The sequence below is a fragment of the Mus pahari genome, chromosome 17 (genome assembly GCF_900095145.1).
Source record: "Mus pahari chromosome 17, PAHARI_EIJ_v1.1, whole genome shotgun sequence".
NCBI classification, from domain to species: Eukaryota; Metazoa; Chordata; class Mammalia; order Rodentia; family Muridae; genus Mus; species Mus pahari.
In genome coordinates this window covers 41263171-41275290 of record NC_034606.1, presented here as the reverse complement: position 1 = coordinate 41275290, position 12120 = coordinate 41263171, and the positions used below count along the sequence as shown (strand labels likewise).

The 12120-nt window shown below is 52.5% G+C and overlaps 2 protein-coding genes across 6 annotated transcripts in view; both read left to right on the top strand.

Annotated features, from left to right (window-relative positions):
- Nucleotides 1-2168, top strand: part of Parp10 (poly(ADP-ribose) polymerase family member 10) — a 14492-nt gene extending 12324 nt beyond the window's left edge. The window contains exons 11-12 of the mRNA XM_029548258.1: nt 1305-1479; nt 1563-2168. Of these exons, the coding sequence (XP_029404118.1) occupies nt 1305-1479; nt 1563-1867 (480 nt within the window). The 3' untranslated portion in view covers nt 1868-2168. The remainder of the gene's footprint in view (nt 1-1304; nt 1480-1562) is intronic.
- A 156-nt stretch (nt 2169-2324) lies between these two features.
- Plec (plectin) overlaps nt 2325-12120 on the top strand; it is a 65458-nt gene continuing 55662 nt past the window's right edge. For 3 of the 5 annotated variants that reach the window (XM_021217276.2, XM_029547992.1, XM_021217275.2), the window contains exons 1-2: nt 2581-2647; nt 3804-4008. In XM_021217276.2, coding sequence (XP_021072935.1) covers nt 3810-4008 — 199 coding nt within the window. In that variant the 5' untranslated portion in view covers nt 2581-2647; nt 3804-3809. Of the gene's footprint in view, nt 2372-2580; nt 2648-3803; nt 4009-5714; nt 5849-12120 lie in introns of those variants that run through there. The other 2 variants (XM_029547991.1, XM_021217282.1) reach the window with 2 other exon arrangements.

The following is a 12120-nucleotide window of genomic DNA, read 5'->3' as shown; positions in this document are numbered from 1 at the left end:
TCCTCCTCCTCCTCCTCCTCCTCCTCCTCCTCCTCCTCCTCCTCCTCCTCCTCCTTCTCCTTCTTCGCTTTATAAGCTATGGTTTTCTGCTAGGTGCCAGGGGCATGTCTTTCCCAACGTCCTTGGCTGGCACTTCATGGTTCTCTCCATCTGGTGTTAATGGCCTCCAGCTCAGGGACACGTCTTCCACTTTGCTCCCAGAAGCACCACCTTCTTAGGAAGCGGAGCTTGGTCTCTGCCTGCTTCATGTTCTTGCCTGTCCTCTCAGGGTTGCCTCTGCCTGCTTCATGTTCTTGCCTGTCCTCTCAGGGTTGCTTCCTGTTGTCTCTTAGCTCTGCTCTCAGCACCAGTTTCTTAGATCCATCTAGAGTACCACATAGTCGAATGTACTCATAGTTGGCGTAGCTCTAACCACTTCATTATCTGGCCCATGAACAGAATTAGCTCAGTGATCCTTTCCTCCTTCTCTTCCTCCTCCTCCCCTTCCTTCTCTTCCTCCGCTATTTCTTCTATCTATCTATCTATCTATCTATCTATCTATCTATCTATCTATAATTTTTTCAAGACAGGGTTTCTCTGTGTAGCCCTGGCTGTCCCGGAACTCCCTCTGTAGACCAGGCTGGCCTCCAATTCAAGAGATCTGCCTTCCTCTGCCTCCAGAGTGCTGAGATTAAAGGTGTGTGCCACCCCCGGCTTTTCCCTTTCCTTTTTTATCCTGGGGATCCATTCCACTTGCTAAGCAAGCGCTCTGTCCTCCCCACTGTACCTCCAGCCTTGAAATCTCATCCTAAATGTCCTGTTTCTGATGTCCAGATTCTTTTCATAGCAGGTAGTTTTGTTTTATGAATGTGGTAATCGTCTGCCTCCTAAAAAGCCAGTTAGTGTTTCTTTAAATCTCTGTTTGAAACCCTGAGTTTTTTCCCCATCAGGAACGGGTTGGTTGGCTGAGGTCTTCTCTGTTGTCTGAGTCTTCTAATGCTGAGAGGCAATACAGGCTCCTGGCTTGGCTTTTTACTGTTGAAGCCTGATTGTTGCTCCTAAGTTTAGGTGAGTGGGGTGGGGGGTCTACCCACCTGCAGGGCTCTCTGGAGGAGTTAGGCCTTCTTGGAAGCTAGCCCTCTAGTGTCACTCATCCCATGGAGACAGTCACTGTATTCCTCTAGACAGAGCAGGATGGTGGGCTTTCAAGTTTTCATGTAAATCCTAAATTCTTCCTTCCACTAGAGTGCTGAGTTCAGCTCTCTTCTGGCTGTTGTAGGGATAGATTCCAAATAACTTCACCCCAACTACCATGCACTTGGCAGGTAGAACGTGTGTCACACCCATTGCTGCAGCAGCAGTACCAGCTGCATCGGGAGCGTTTAATGCAGAGCTGCCAGCAACGCCCAGTGGAGCAGGTCCTCTACCACGGCACTTCAGAGTCTGCAGTGCTCGACATCTGTGCGCATGGCTTCAACCGCAGTTTCTGTGGCCGAAACGGTAAGGCCTGTGCCAGGCAGGGACGCAGGCCATGCTAACCCTGATGACCCTCACCTTGGTGACTCACCTGTCCTGTCCTGTAGGTACACTCTACGGACAGGGCGTGTACTTCGCCAAGCGTGCCTCTATGTCGGTGCTGGATCGCTACTCGCCTCCCAACGCAGAAGGTCACAAGGCAGTGTTTGTGGCACAGGTGCTGACCGGTGACTATGGACAGGGCTCCCGCGGTCTGAAGGCACCTCCATTGAGGGCCTCCGGTCAGGTGCTTCGCTTCGACAGCGCTGTAGACTGCCTTCAGCAGCCCAGAATCTTTGTCATCTTTCACGATACCCAAGCCTTACCGACTCATCTAATCACCTGCAAGAACATATTCCCGGGTACCCCCTGATAATTCTCTTGGTCTCTTGGATCTCTTTCCTGGACATTTGATCTAAGAGGCCAGCTTCTGGTTCCCTACTCTACAAAGTCCTTAAGCGTCAGAGCTGCCCACGGGAGCGCTCCTGTCTTTGGCTGGATAGACAGGATGACAGTGGACTGGGGAGGGCCAGACCTAATCGGTTCCTTGGCCTGCTCGACCGCCAGGGGTCAGCAGAACACGGCAGGAGGGAGCACCGCCAGACACACCCGTCTTGGTTGGACCGCGCCCTAGAGGGGCTCTCTGTCTTTGAATAAACCTGTACTTGAAACCATTTAGATAGAAGGACTGGCTGGAACTCAGAATCCGACCTGTTTGGGGAGTGGGGGCCACCCACGTGGCTAGGGACCGGGTCAGCTGTTCACGGAGGGTGGGGGCGGCGGTGGGAAGTGGATCCAGGCGTCTGGACGCGGTGCACTCCTAGGACCTCACGATCGCCAGCAGCATCTCTCGTCTCCTCACTCACCGCCCACCAAGGTGAGCGCACTCGGTGGGTGCTGCCTGATCTAGTCATATCTTCGGCTCCGGTTCTGCAACCTCCCGGTCCAGTACTCTTGGCACGTAGCCCAGTCACGCGTGAATCCTTTGCTCGCTTTCGGAGGTGCCGGGGCAGCGCAGCTCTTGGTGGGACCGGGGCGGGGCTCTGGATTAGCCCCGCCTGCGCTGCCTCCGCGGTTCTCCTGGGCCCCAGGAGTCTGGCTGCAGCGGCTGAGAGGAGGCAAGCGGAACCACCAGGAGCGTAGAACTGGGAGGGTATGGAGAGGCTCCAGATTTGTTGGGAGTTTTGGGGGGAAGGCGGGTAGGGGTGGATGGCCTCAGACCACCCGGAACTAGGTGCTGCTTCGCAGCCCCTCTTGCTCTATACAGAGATCAACACCTCCCTGGGATCAGGAAATTGCGGAACTGGACGGGAGGTGCTTGAGTGTGGGCAGAAAACGCCGCGATGAAGGCAGGCTCGGTTGGGGGCTGGAACAGAGACAGCCACTGAAGGGCCCCGCGGTGGAGTGGGGTCGAGAGAGGCACCAGCTTGAGGACCGTTGACTCTTTCTCAGCCCTTGGCCTGAGGGCGAGACACAGAGCCCACATTGTGCCCCCACTCTATGCCACCCCCGCTGAGACAGAGCCCCATTCACCTCTTCGCACGCCAGTGCTCTTGGGGCAGGGAGCTGGGGCGTGTGCACGCGTGGGGATGCGTGCGCTTTGGCTGCACGCAGTAAGCTGGTGGGTTGCTAAAGCGGCTGCCGGGCTCCCCCGGGCCTTGCCGCATCCGAGTTCCCGCAACCCACGCCGCTGCGGCTCCAGCTATTTATAGGCCTTTGCTGCAGAGATCACAGAGACAGAGGTGGGACTGTGTAGGCTAGAGGTGGGGTAAGAGTGATGGGGCGTCCTAAAGACTGAGCCTGGAGGTAGATGGAATGACCGCGGACTGGGGTTGAGGGTCTTGAAGAGTGGGACAGTAGGGACATAGCCGTGTTTGTTGGTGGCCTCATTACCAGCCTATTGGAGGATCAGGGGAGAGGGAGTCCAAGACTGAAATGCAGGGAATGGAAGCTCTAGTCCTAGTGGCAGGGTCCTATCAATGTGCGCTTGAAGGTAGCGCCCTCTTCTCCTCCGGTTTGACAGGTGGAGGGTGGAGTCAGTGTCCTATGCTGGGGATGGGGGCGGGGATAGTTAGCGTTTGGGTAACTAAGAGACAGGAACGATGGTCAAGTGTGTGTGCTGGAGGAGGCGAGGATAGTTAGGAATGGACGAGAGATTGTGATGTCTGGGATGCGCATCAGGGGGTCAGTGTGTGGGCAAGATAGGAGTTCAGTATCAATGTTCAGGTTAAGGAGGTGGTGGTGGGTCAGTGTACAGTATCAACTTTCCCCACAGGTGAGAGTGTGACTCCTTCTTACTTTCCCTCCAGGAGGCCATGTCAGGGGAGGATTCTGAGGTCCGGCCAGTGGCAGTGGCTGAAGGTAGTTCCAATGGAAGCAGTGGCTCACCCAGCCCCGGGGACACACTGCCCTGGAACCTTGGGAAAACACAGAGAAGTCGGCGAAGTGGAGGTGGTTCTGTGGGCAATGGGAGCGTCTTGGATCCTGCAGAGCGGGCCGTCATCCGCATTGCAGGTAATGGGGAAGGGTCTGGTCAGCTTGCCTCATCAGGACAGGTGTTAAAACACCTTCTATGTACTGTGTGTTCCGGTGTTGGACTGGGTAAGACATCAGGGGCCATCGTTCAGCTATGAGGGAGGGCTCATTCTGAACTGGTGAGTTCAGGTAGCACAGCTCCACCTGCTGGCTCGTCCTTGGTAGCTGCAGGAGGCTGGAGGTCTTTTAAAGGGCTGACGTCTGGCTTCCTGCTGCAACAGCTCAGCAGTGATCTCCTGGAAACCGGTCCAGGTGCCCATCTTCAGTTGCAATCATTTCTTGGTCTCTTGAGGTCAAACCGCTTCTCCAAGTCTTGGGTGCCATCTCAGGGTGGGAGCACATTGGCACCTGGAGAGGAGAAGATGTTTCGTCAGTGAGAGTCCTTAGAACCTCCTCGAGCCAGAGTCCAGCTGCTCCTTTCAGGAGCTGCCAGTCCGAGGATGGGAAAGACGGAGGCGAAAGGCACCATGGGAGACAGCAGGCAGTTGGAGGGTAGCTATTTGGAGGGCAACCTGTTCCTTTGAGAAGTGGGTCACATAAGGCTGGAGGCCGTTGGGTGGGATGCCCTGGGAAAGGGACCACTGACGCTGTCCTTTGGGAGACGATGAGGCGTTTGAAATGCAGAAGGTGGTAAGGGTAGATTTGAGAGCTGAAAGGCCAGGTGCTGAGTGAGCATGGAGATGGTACAGTCTCCAGGAACTTTGCCGGTGGAAGCGTAGCTGCAGCTTGTGGAGATGGAAGGGAACAGATAAAAGACATTCCCCCCCCCCCCGAACTATTCCTGATCCGAGTGCATGTGCCGCGCGCGCGCACACACACACACACACACACACATAATGATTTATAAAATGAGTTATTTTCCCACGTGGACTTTTGAATACCCTTCACTACCTCAAACCTTTAAAGGCAGGGGCGAGGGTAGACATGGTACCCCGGAAGCCCTTTTTACTGGTTGGGTGGTTTTTGTGTTTACTGTCCTTCATGCTGTAGCCAGCGCAACATGCTGTAGTCTTTGTGCTCTCTGGTAATTTTCTAAGGACTGGTTTCTAGATGCAGAGCTCCTGCTCCTGGTTCATACAGTGTTTAAGGTTTCCAGGAACCGTGGGGTGGGTGCAGAGTCAATCAGGAAAGGAAGGCGTGTCAATGCGGGTAGAAAGGAACTTTTTGTTGTTGTTGTTTAATTACTAAGATATTTTGTCAGTTGTGTACTCTGTCTTTTTTTTTTAATGTGCGACTTTCCCCCGTGTTTCAAGGGCTTCTTATATTTCGGCGATGCCAAAACTGTATCTCCACTGTTATGATGGAGGGAAGTTCTAAGTAACGGCGAAAGGAGGGAGGGAGTCAGGCAGGAAGGGCCTCACTCCGGTGGCCAGGTGAAGTGGCCCGGGGCGAAGGAGGTGGAGAAGTCACGGCCGGCCAAAGGAAACGGCCAGGCCACCTTAGACCGAGTTCTGTCAGCCGCCTCTGGTTCTCGAGTCGGCAGGGAAGTGTTTGCAACTGGCTGTGTGTGGGATCAAGGCTCAGCTTCCCGCGAAAGGACGCGCCAGGCAGCGTGTCCAGCTACGGGGCAGGTCGGCGGCTGGCTGGCCCGGCCCCGCCCCGCCCGTGGGGCATCCTGGGTGCGGGGCGGGGCGGGGGAGGCCTCTTTAAGCCGTGCGCGCGGAGGCGGCGGGGGCAGAGCGGCCGCCAGGGCTGGCCTTGCGCGGCGGCCCGTTGCGTTCTTCTCCCGCCAGCATGGCCCATCTGCTGACGTCTGGCCCACCACCCGACGAACAGGATTTCATCCAGGCCTACGAGGAGGTGCGGGAGAAGTACAAAGGTACGGAGCCTCTGGCCCCTGTCTGCCCTTTCAGGCGCAGGGGGTGGGGGGGCCTCCAGGTTAACCAGCCTGACAGCCGGCGGCCGTGTCCCCAGCTGCTGTCCCTGACCGTTGTCCCAATAGAGCCCAGTCATTCGCCTCAATCTCATCAACTTCGCTCGCCCCCCTGCAGCCTTCGGGGGCCCGGGGAAAGGATGGATGCGTTCCACTGAGCCCCCGCGTCTATGACCTTAATAGGACATCTCCAAGCACGGGTGGCTGGGGTGGGCCCTGGTGGGGGCGGGTGTGTGTATGAAGCAGGGCTTTTCAGGGTCCGCAGTCTAGACCAGTGTCCGGTGTCTTTTTTCCCAGCAGACACGTGGGTCAAGGCTAAACCATTCCCTGCCTCTCCTCTGAGGCAACTGCCTGTGTGGGGTGGGGGGTGGCAGCTACTGCCTGGCAGTGAATGACATAGCTACTGCCTCTCCTCACCTCCCCAAACTGGTCAGGACTGGGCCACACCCTCCCATGGCAGGGAATTCCATTGCACCCTGACTTTGTCCCTTGGAAATAGCCCCTTCTTGTCTAGAGGAACTTCAGAGCGCCTATCCAGCCCAGTTTGTAGCTTTGGCAACTTAACCTGCTCCGTGCCCTCTTGGAGCCTTGGACCTGCGCAGGTTCTGGACGCTGTCAGCCACTCTAGGCCCAAATGCTTGGCTCTGGGTTGGGGTCTGTAAGCTCTGAGTAGGCATGAGTCCACCCATACCTTCCAGAATTCAAAGACTTTGAGGTCTGGGTATGTGCCACTAAGGAGGGTTGATACGGAGGCCCCAGGCAGAGCCCAACAAAACAGGTTCCAGCTCCACATGGCTGGTTTTGCTGGCTCTGCCCCCAAGGGCAGCTCAGGGAGAGCTGTCCCGCTACAGCTTTGCCTGGGGCCTGGGTGCCACTCCACCCCACACCCCAGCCAGGCAGGTATGTTTCACAGTCTTGTCGGCACAGTGGCTGTGCTGTGTGTGTGGGGGGGTCTGCTAGTTCTGTGGCTGGCTCGTTTGCTCATGAGGATCAGTTAGTGATGCTACTGGGACCGTGGGCTCATGAGCATGACCACTGTACCCCTAAAGAACCATGGGGAAGGTTGGGCTGAGGTTCACTTCTCGGGGGTCTATCGGGAAAGATTCAGGGCAAGGAAATATCTGGCAAGCCCCAGGGCAGCACTGTGTAGACCAGTATTGACTATATATAGTGGTGCTTCTTTGCCTGGTTGGTTTGCTGGGCTTATATGGTCCAGTGCTAGAGCCTTGTCTAACTATTATGCTAAAGCCATGATATGATGGCTTCTTCTTCCTGAGGTGTGGCGTTCCTGCTCATCCAGGAGTGTACTAGTGACAGGTCCCTAGCGGTTCCTTGGGCCCAGCTCCGTGTCCTTTCTTAGCCTAGTTCCACCGGAGGCAGAGGTGAATGTTAGGCCCACTGCCCTTGTCTGTCTTCTGGCATGGGTGGCATTGGAGGCTGGTGAGAGGGCGGGGCGGGGGTACAGGAGTATTGCCTGAAGTGGAATCGTCGCGTGACGGGTGCAGCTGCCTGTACATGGGTGTCTCAGCGGCCTCAAAGTAGCTGAGTTGCTAAGCAGGATAGCAGGTGCTGGGGGCTTCCAGAGTAGGGAGGGGGAAATCACTGAGGCTCGCTGAACCACCGGAGCCTCCTTGACTCTGGCTCCATACAGGGGATCGCTAAGCACCAGGGCTGCAGACCAAGGGAAGGGATGGCCGAGAGGAGGCCGATGTGCCTGCCCCATGCACCCTGCTTCCTTTTGTCATCTGTCTTTTTTTTTTTTTTTTTAAAGATTTATTTATTATACATAAGTACACTGTAGCTGTCCTCGGATGCACCAGAAGAGGGTGTCAGATCTCATTACAGATGGTTGTGAGCCACCATGCGGTTGCTGGGCTTTGAACTCAGGACCTTCAGAAGAGCAGTCAATGCTCCTAACTGCTGAGCCATCTCTCCAGCCCACGGGGAGCTGTCTTATGCTCCCCACTAGGTGGCTATGCTTCTCTTCTATCCCCCCCACCCCCCTTACTGTTGGCTAAGTCTCTGAAGGTAGGGATGCTTGCCCGCCCTGGACGGTCCACCTCGAGTACCTGGGCCGAGGAAGGGCCCTAACCCTTAAAGAGATGTGATGCCTTCACCTTTGACTCTCATCCCACTGACCTCCGTTCCTATTCACAGCCTCCCAGGTGTCTTCCCCAGAGTTATTCCTGGCTGCTCTTTGGAAATCCCCAGCCTTTCCCACAGGGCAATGCTTTTCCTAAAACTTTCTAAACTTCCTGTCTACTTGAGCCCCTCCATCTTCCCACTCTACCCTGCCTCCTATCTGTGGAGATCCTGATGGGGCTTGTGGCTAGAGAGCTCTGGGTGCACCCTTGCTGCAATTCAGTGGGCTAATGATGTATCCTGCCAGTTGATCCACCTATGATCCCTGCTTCCCCGAGCCTGCTTTGTAACGGCTCCCAGAGCTGCTCTGTGCTGCCATGCTACAGTGCTACAGGAGCTGAGGCTATGTGTGAGGTGGGCAGGGGAAGTTTTGACGGAGAGGGGATAATTTAAGGATACAGAGATGGGGATGTTTGGTAAAGAAGAAAAAACTTGAGTCCTCCTCCATCCCCAAGTATGAAGCAGGGCACAGTTTAGGGTGGAGACGAGCAGCACCTTCGAGGCTACCCTGTCACTTATGGGAACCATGTAGTACCAGGCAGCGTGGCTGGCAGCATGCTGGATACACTGCCTGGTCATCAGGGCAGAAGGCGTGAGAATGGAGGTAGTGGTGAGCGCTCTTGGTGAGTGGGTAAGGATTGGGGGATGGGAATCTGCAAGAAGTATCTGCCTGAGAGACCCACACCAGGCTGGGTTGAAAAGAGGCCGGGAGCTATATCTGTATGTCTACAGCAAGACCTGTCTTAGGGGGGGGGGGGGGCGGCAAGTTCCTTTGAAGGTTGTGGCGGACCTGGTACTGCTGTGGGTGGTACCCTCTCCTGTGTTCCTGTCCTTCTCCATACTGGACTCTGAGCTCTGTTATCTTCGTCCCTGGCACCAGCACTCCCCCCCCCCAGCTTGCATTTGCAGGGTGTTTGCACGGATGAGCGGTGACTAACAGTAGCATTCAGCTGGCAAGGGTGAGGGCTGCCAGTTGTTTGGGGCTCTTGGGAGAGGACTTAGGATCTCTCAACTGTGGAAAGGAAAACACTAAATAAAAAGAGTCTGGCGAAATAGAACTACCTTAAAGAGGAGTGGTAAGGTGGTGCTGCTGGTGCTGCTGGTGCTGCTGGTGTCTGTGAGGTGGGGGAGGGGAGGCAGCTGGAGAGAGGGAGACAGAGCTTCCTGTACTCCCTAGTTCTCCGAATCTGATGGCCTCTGGAGACACTGGCTTCCCTTCTCAGGCCTTATTCTGGTGACCCTCATGCTTAGTGTTTAGATGCATTTCACAGGTCATGATACAGTTCACTTATGTAAAGTGTACAATTCGCCAGGTGGTAGTGGTGTGAGCCTTTCATCCCAGCACTTGTGAGGCAGAGGCAGGCAGCTCTCTAAATTTGAAAGAAATCCTGTTTCGAAAACCAAAAAATAAATAAATAAAATAAATAAAAAAAATAAAAAAAATCTATACATACACACACACACGTGTGTGTGTGTATAATTGTATCTATTTTGTATGTATTAGCACATCTGCAGAGTTGTACATTCATCTTGCCCCCTGTTCCCTGCTCTTAGGGATTCTGGATTGGCCATTTCCTCTAAATGGACTCCTCCCGTTTGAGTTGGTCTTCTTTCACACATAGCAGTATTTTATCCACCACCTTTTATCCCCACCCTCTTTTTGGGGACAGGATCATACAGTATAGCTCTGACTAGTCTTGAGCTCACAGTCCTCTTGCCTTCCCCTCCGGAACATTGAGTTTCCAGACATATGCCACCATGGTAGAATATTTCATTTTATAGATATAGCAACATTTCCTTGCGTATCTATTAGCCGGTGAATGTTTGGATTATTATGACTAATGGTCTGTTAACATGCACACACACATCTATGTGTGCACTTGTAGCTTTCTCTTGGGTAGATGACTAGCAGTGGAATCGCTGGGTCATGTGGTCATTCTATATTTAACCATTTGAGGAACTGCCAGATGGTTTTCCACGGGAGCTGAAGGATTCTACTCTCCCAATATCACCGCGTGACGTTTCTAATGTCTTCAGGGCATTTCCTCCCCTCTCTGCATTACCCGCCTATTCATTTTTCTACTTGTTTTTTACTTTTGTGGAGTGGTGGGTGGAACCCAGGGCCCTCAGCATGTGAGGTGCCCTTCTCATTTACTGAAGGGTCTTTTGAATACATAAGTTCTGAGAGTGCTCTTACCTGAGGAGTTTTACCCTTGCTGTTGGTTGGGTGGGGCAAGCATGCGTCATAGTGAGCATGTGGAGGTTAAAGGACAATGTGTGGAATTTACGTCTTTCCTTCCACGTGGGTATCAGGGATTGAACTCAGCCCCTCAGCCTGGTGGGAAGTGCCTCTATCTGTTGAGCTGTCTTCCCAGCTCAGAAAGTGTATTAAGTTTTCGTTATTATTATATATCTGGTATATTTATTTATTCATTCATTTATTTTTGGTTGGTTATGCTTTACATGTTATATCTAAGAAACCATTGCTCTAACCAAAGCTAGAAACGTTTATGCTTATGGCTCCTCCTCCTCCTCCTCCTCCTCCTCTTTCTCCTCCTCTTCCTCCTCCTCTTCTTCTTCCTCTTCCTCTTCCTTCTTCTTTTTCTGGATTATTTTTAAGGTTTATTTTATGTATGTAAGTACACTGTCACTGTCTTCAGACACCCCAGAAGAGGGGGCATCAGATCCCATTACAGATGATTATGAGTCACCATGTGGTTGTTGGGAATTGAACCCAGAACCTCTAGAAGAGCAGCCAGTCCACTTAGCTACTGAGCCACCTCTCCAGTCCCATTCTTATTCTTTTTTCTGTTTTGTTTTTCGAGATAGGGTTTCTCTGTATAGTCCTGGCTGTCCTGGAACTCACTTTGTAGACCAGGCTGGCCTCGAACTCATAAATCTGCCTGCCTCTGCCTCCCGAGAGCTGGGACTAAAGGCATGTGCTGCCACGCCCGGCATCTTATTCTTATTCTTACTTTTACACTTACCGTTTGTTGTACTATTTATTTATTTATTTATTTTGTGGTTCTGGGATTAGATCCAAGGCGTCACACATGAGAGGTGAGCAGTCACCACTGAGCTACACTTCTAGTTGTATATATTTAGCTTATTAATCTTTTTTTTTTTTTAAATTCAGTTTCTGGGGCTGGTGAGATGGCTCAGCAGGTAAGAGCACCCGACTGCTCTTCCAAAGGTGCAGAGTTCAAATCCCAGCAACCACATGGTGGCTCATAACCATCCTTAACGAGATCTGACTCCCTCTTCTGGAGTGTCTAAAGACAGCTACAGTGTACTTACATATAATAAATAAATAAATCTTAAAAAAAAAAAATTCAGTTTCTGAGTATATTGCCTGCTTATATGTACACCGTGTGTGTGCAGTGCCTGTAGAGGCCAGAAGATGGCATCAGGTCACCCAGGACTAGAATTACAGATGGTTGTCAGCTAGCTGCCTTGTAAATGCTAGGGCTTGAACCTGTGTCATCCAAAGAGCAGGCAGTGTTCAGAGCTGAGCTGTATTTACTTCTTATGTCTGTTTGAGTTCTTTCTGTGCATGACGTGAAGTAGGTGTCTACTTTAGCGTGTGAATATCCTGCTGTCCCAGCGTGATTTGTTGCAAAGATTTTTTTTTTTCCCTAATTGAGTGTCATCAACAGTCTCATGGTTTCAAATGATTACAAAATACTCTGTTACCTGGAAGCATGACTCTTTGTTTACTTGATCCTTAGATGGACATTGAACTTACTTTAAAAGATTACTGCGCTAGAGAGATAAGTTGGTGGTATAGAGCACTTGTCTTCCAGTAACCCTGACTCCCAGCCCCAGAGCCCACCCTGGCTGTCTTAGCTCTGTTACTTCGGCTCTCAGGAACGCAGGGCCCTCTTTTGGATTCCACAGGCACCTGCACTCATGTGGCACACATAGACACATACTCATATATATAAATAAATAAAAATAGTAAAGTAAAATCTTAAACAATAGAAAAATTATTTAAAGGTTGTGTTTCTAGGGCCAGTGAGCTGGCTTTGTGGATAAAAAGTACTTTCAATGTGTGCCTGACAACCTGAGTTCAGTCC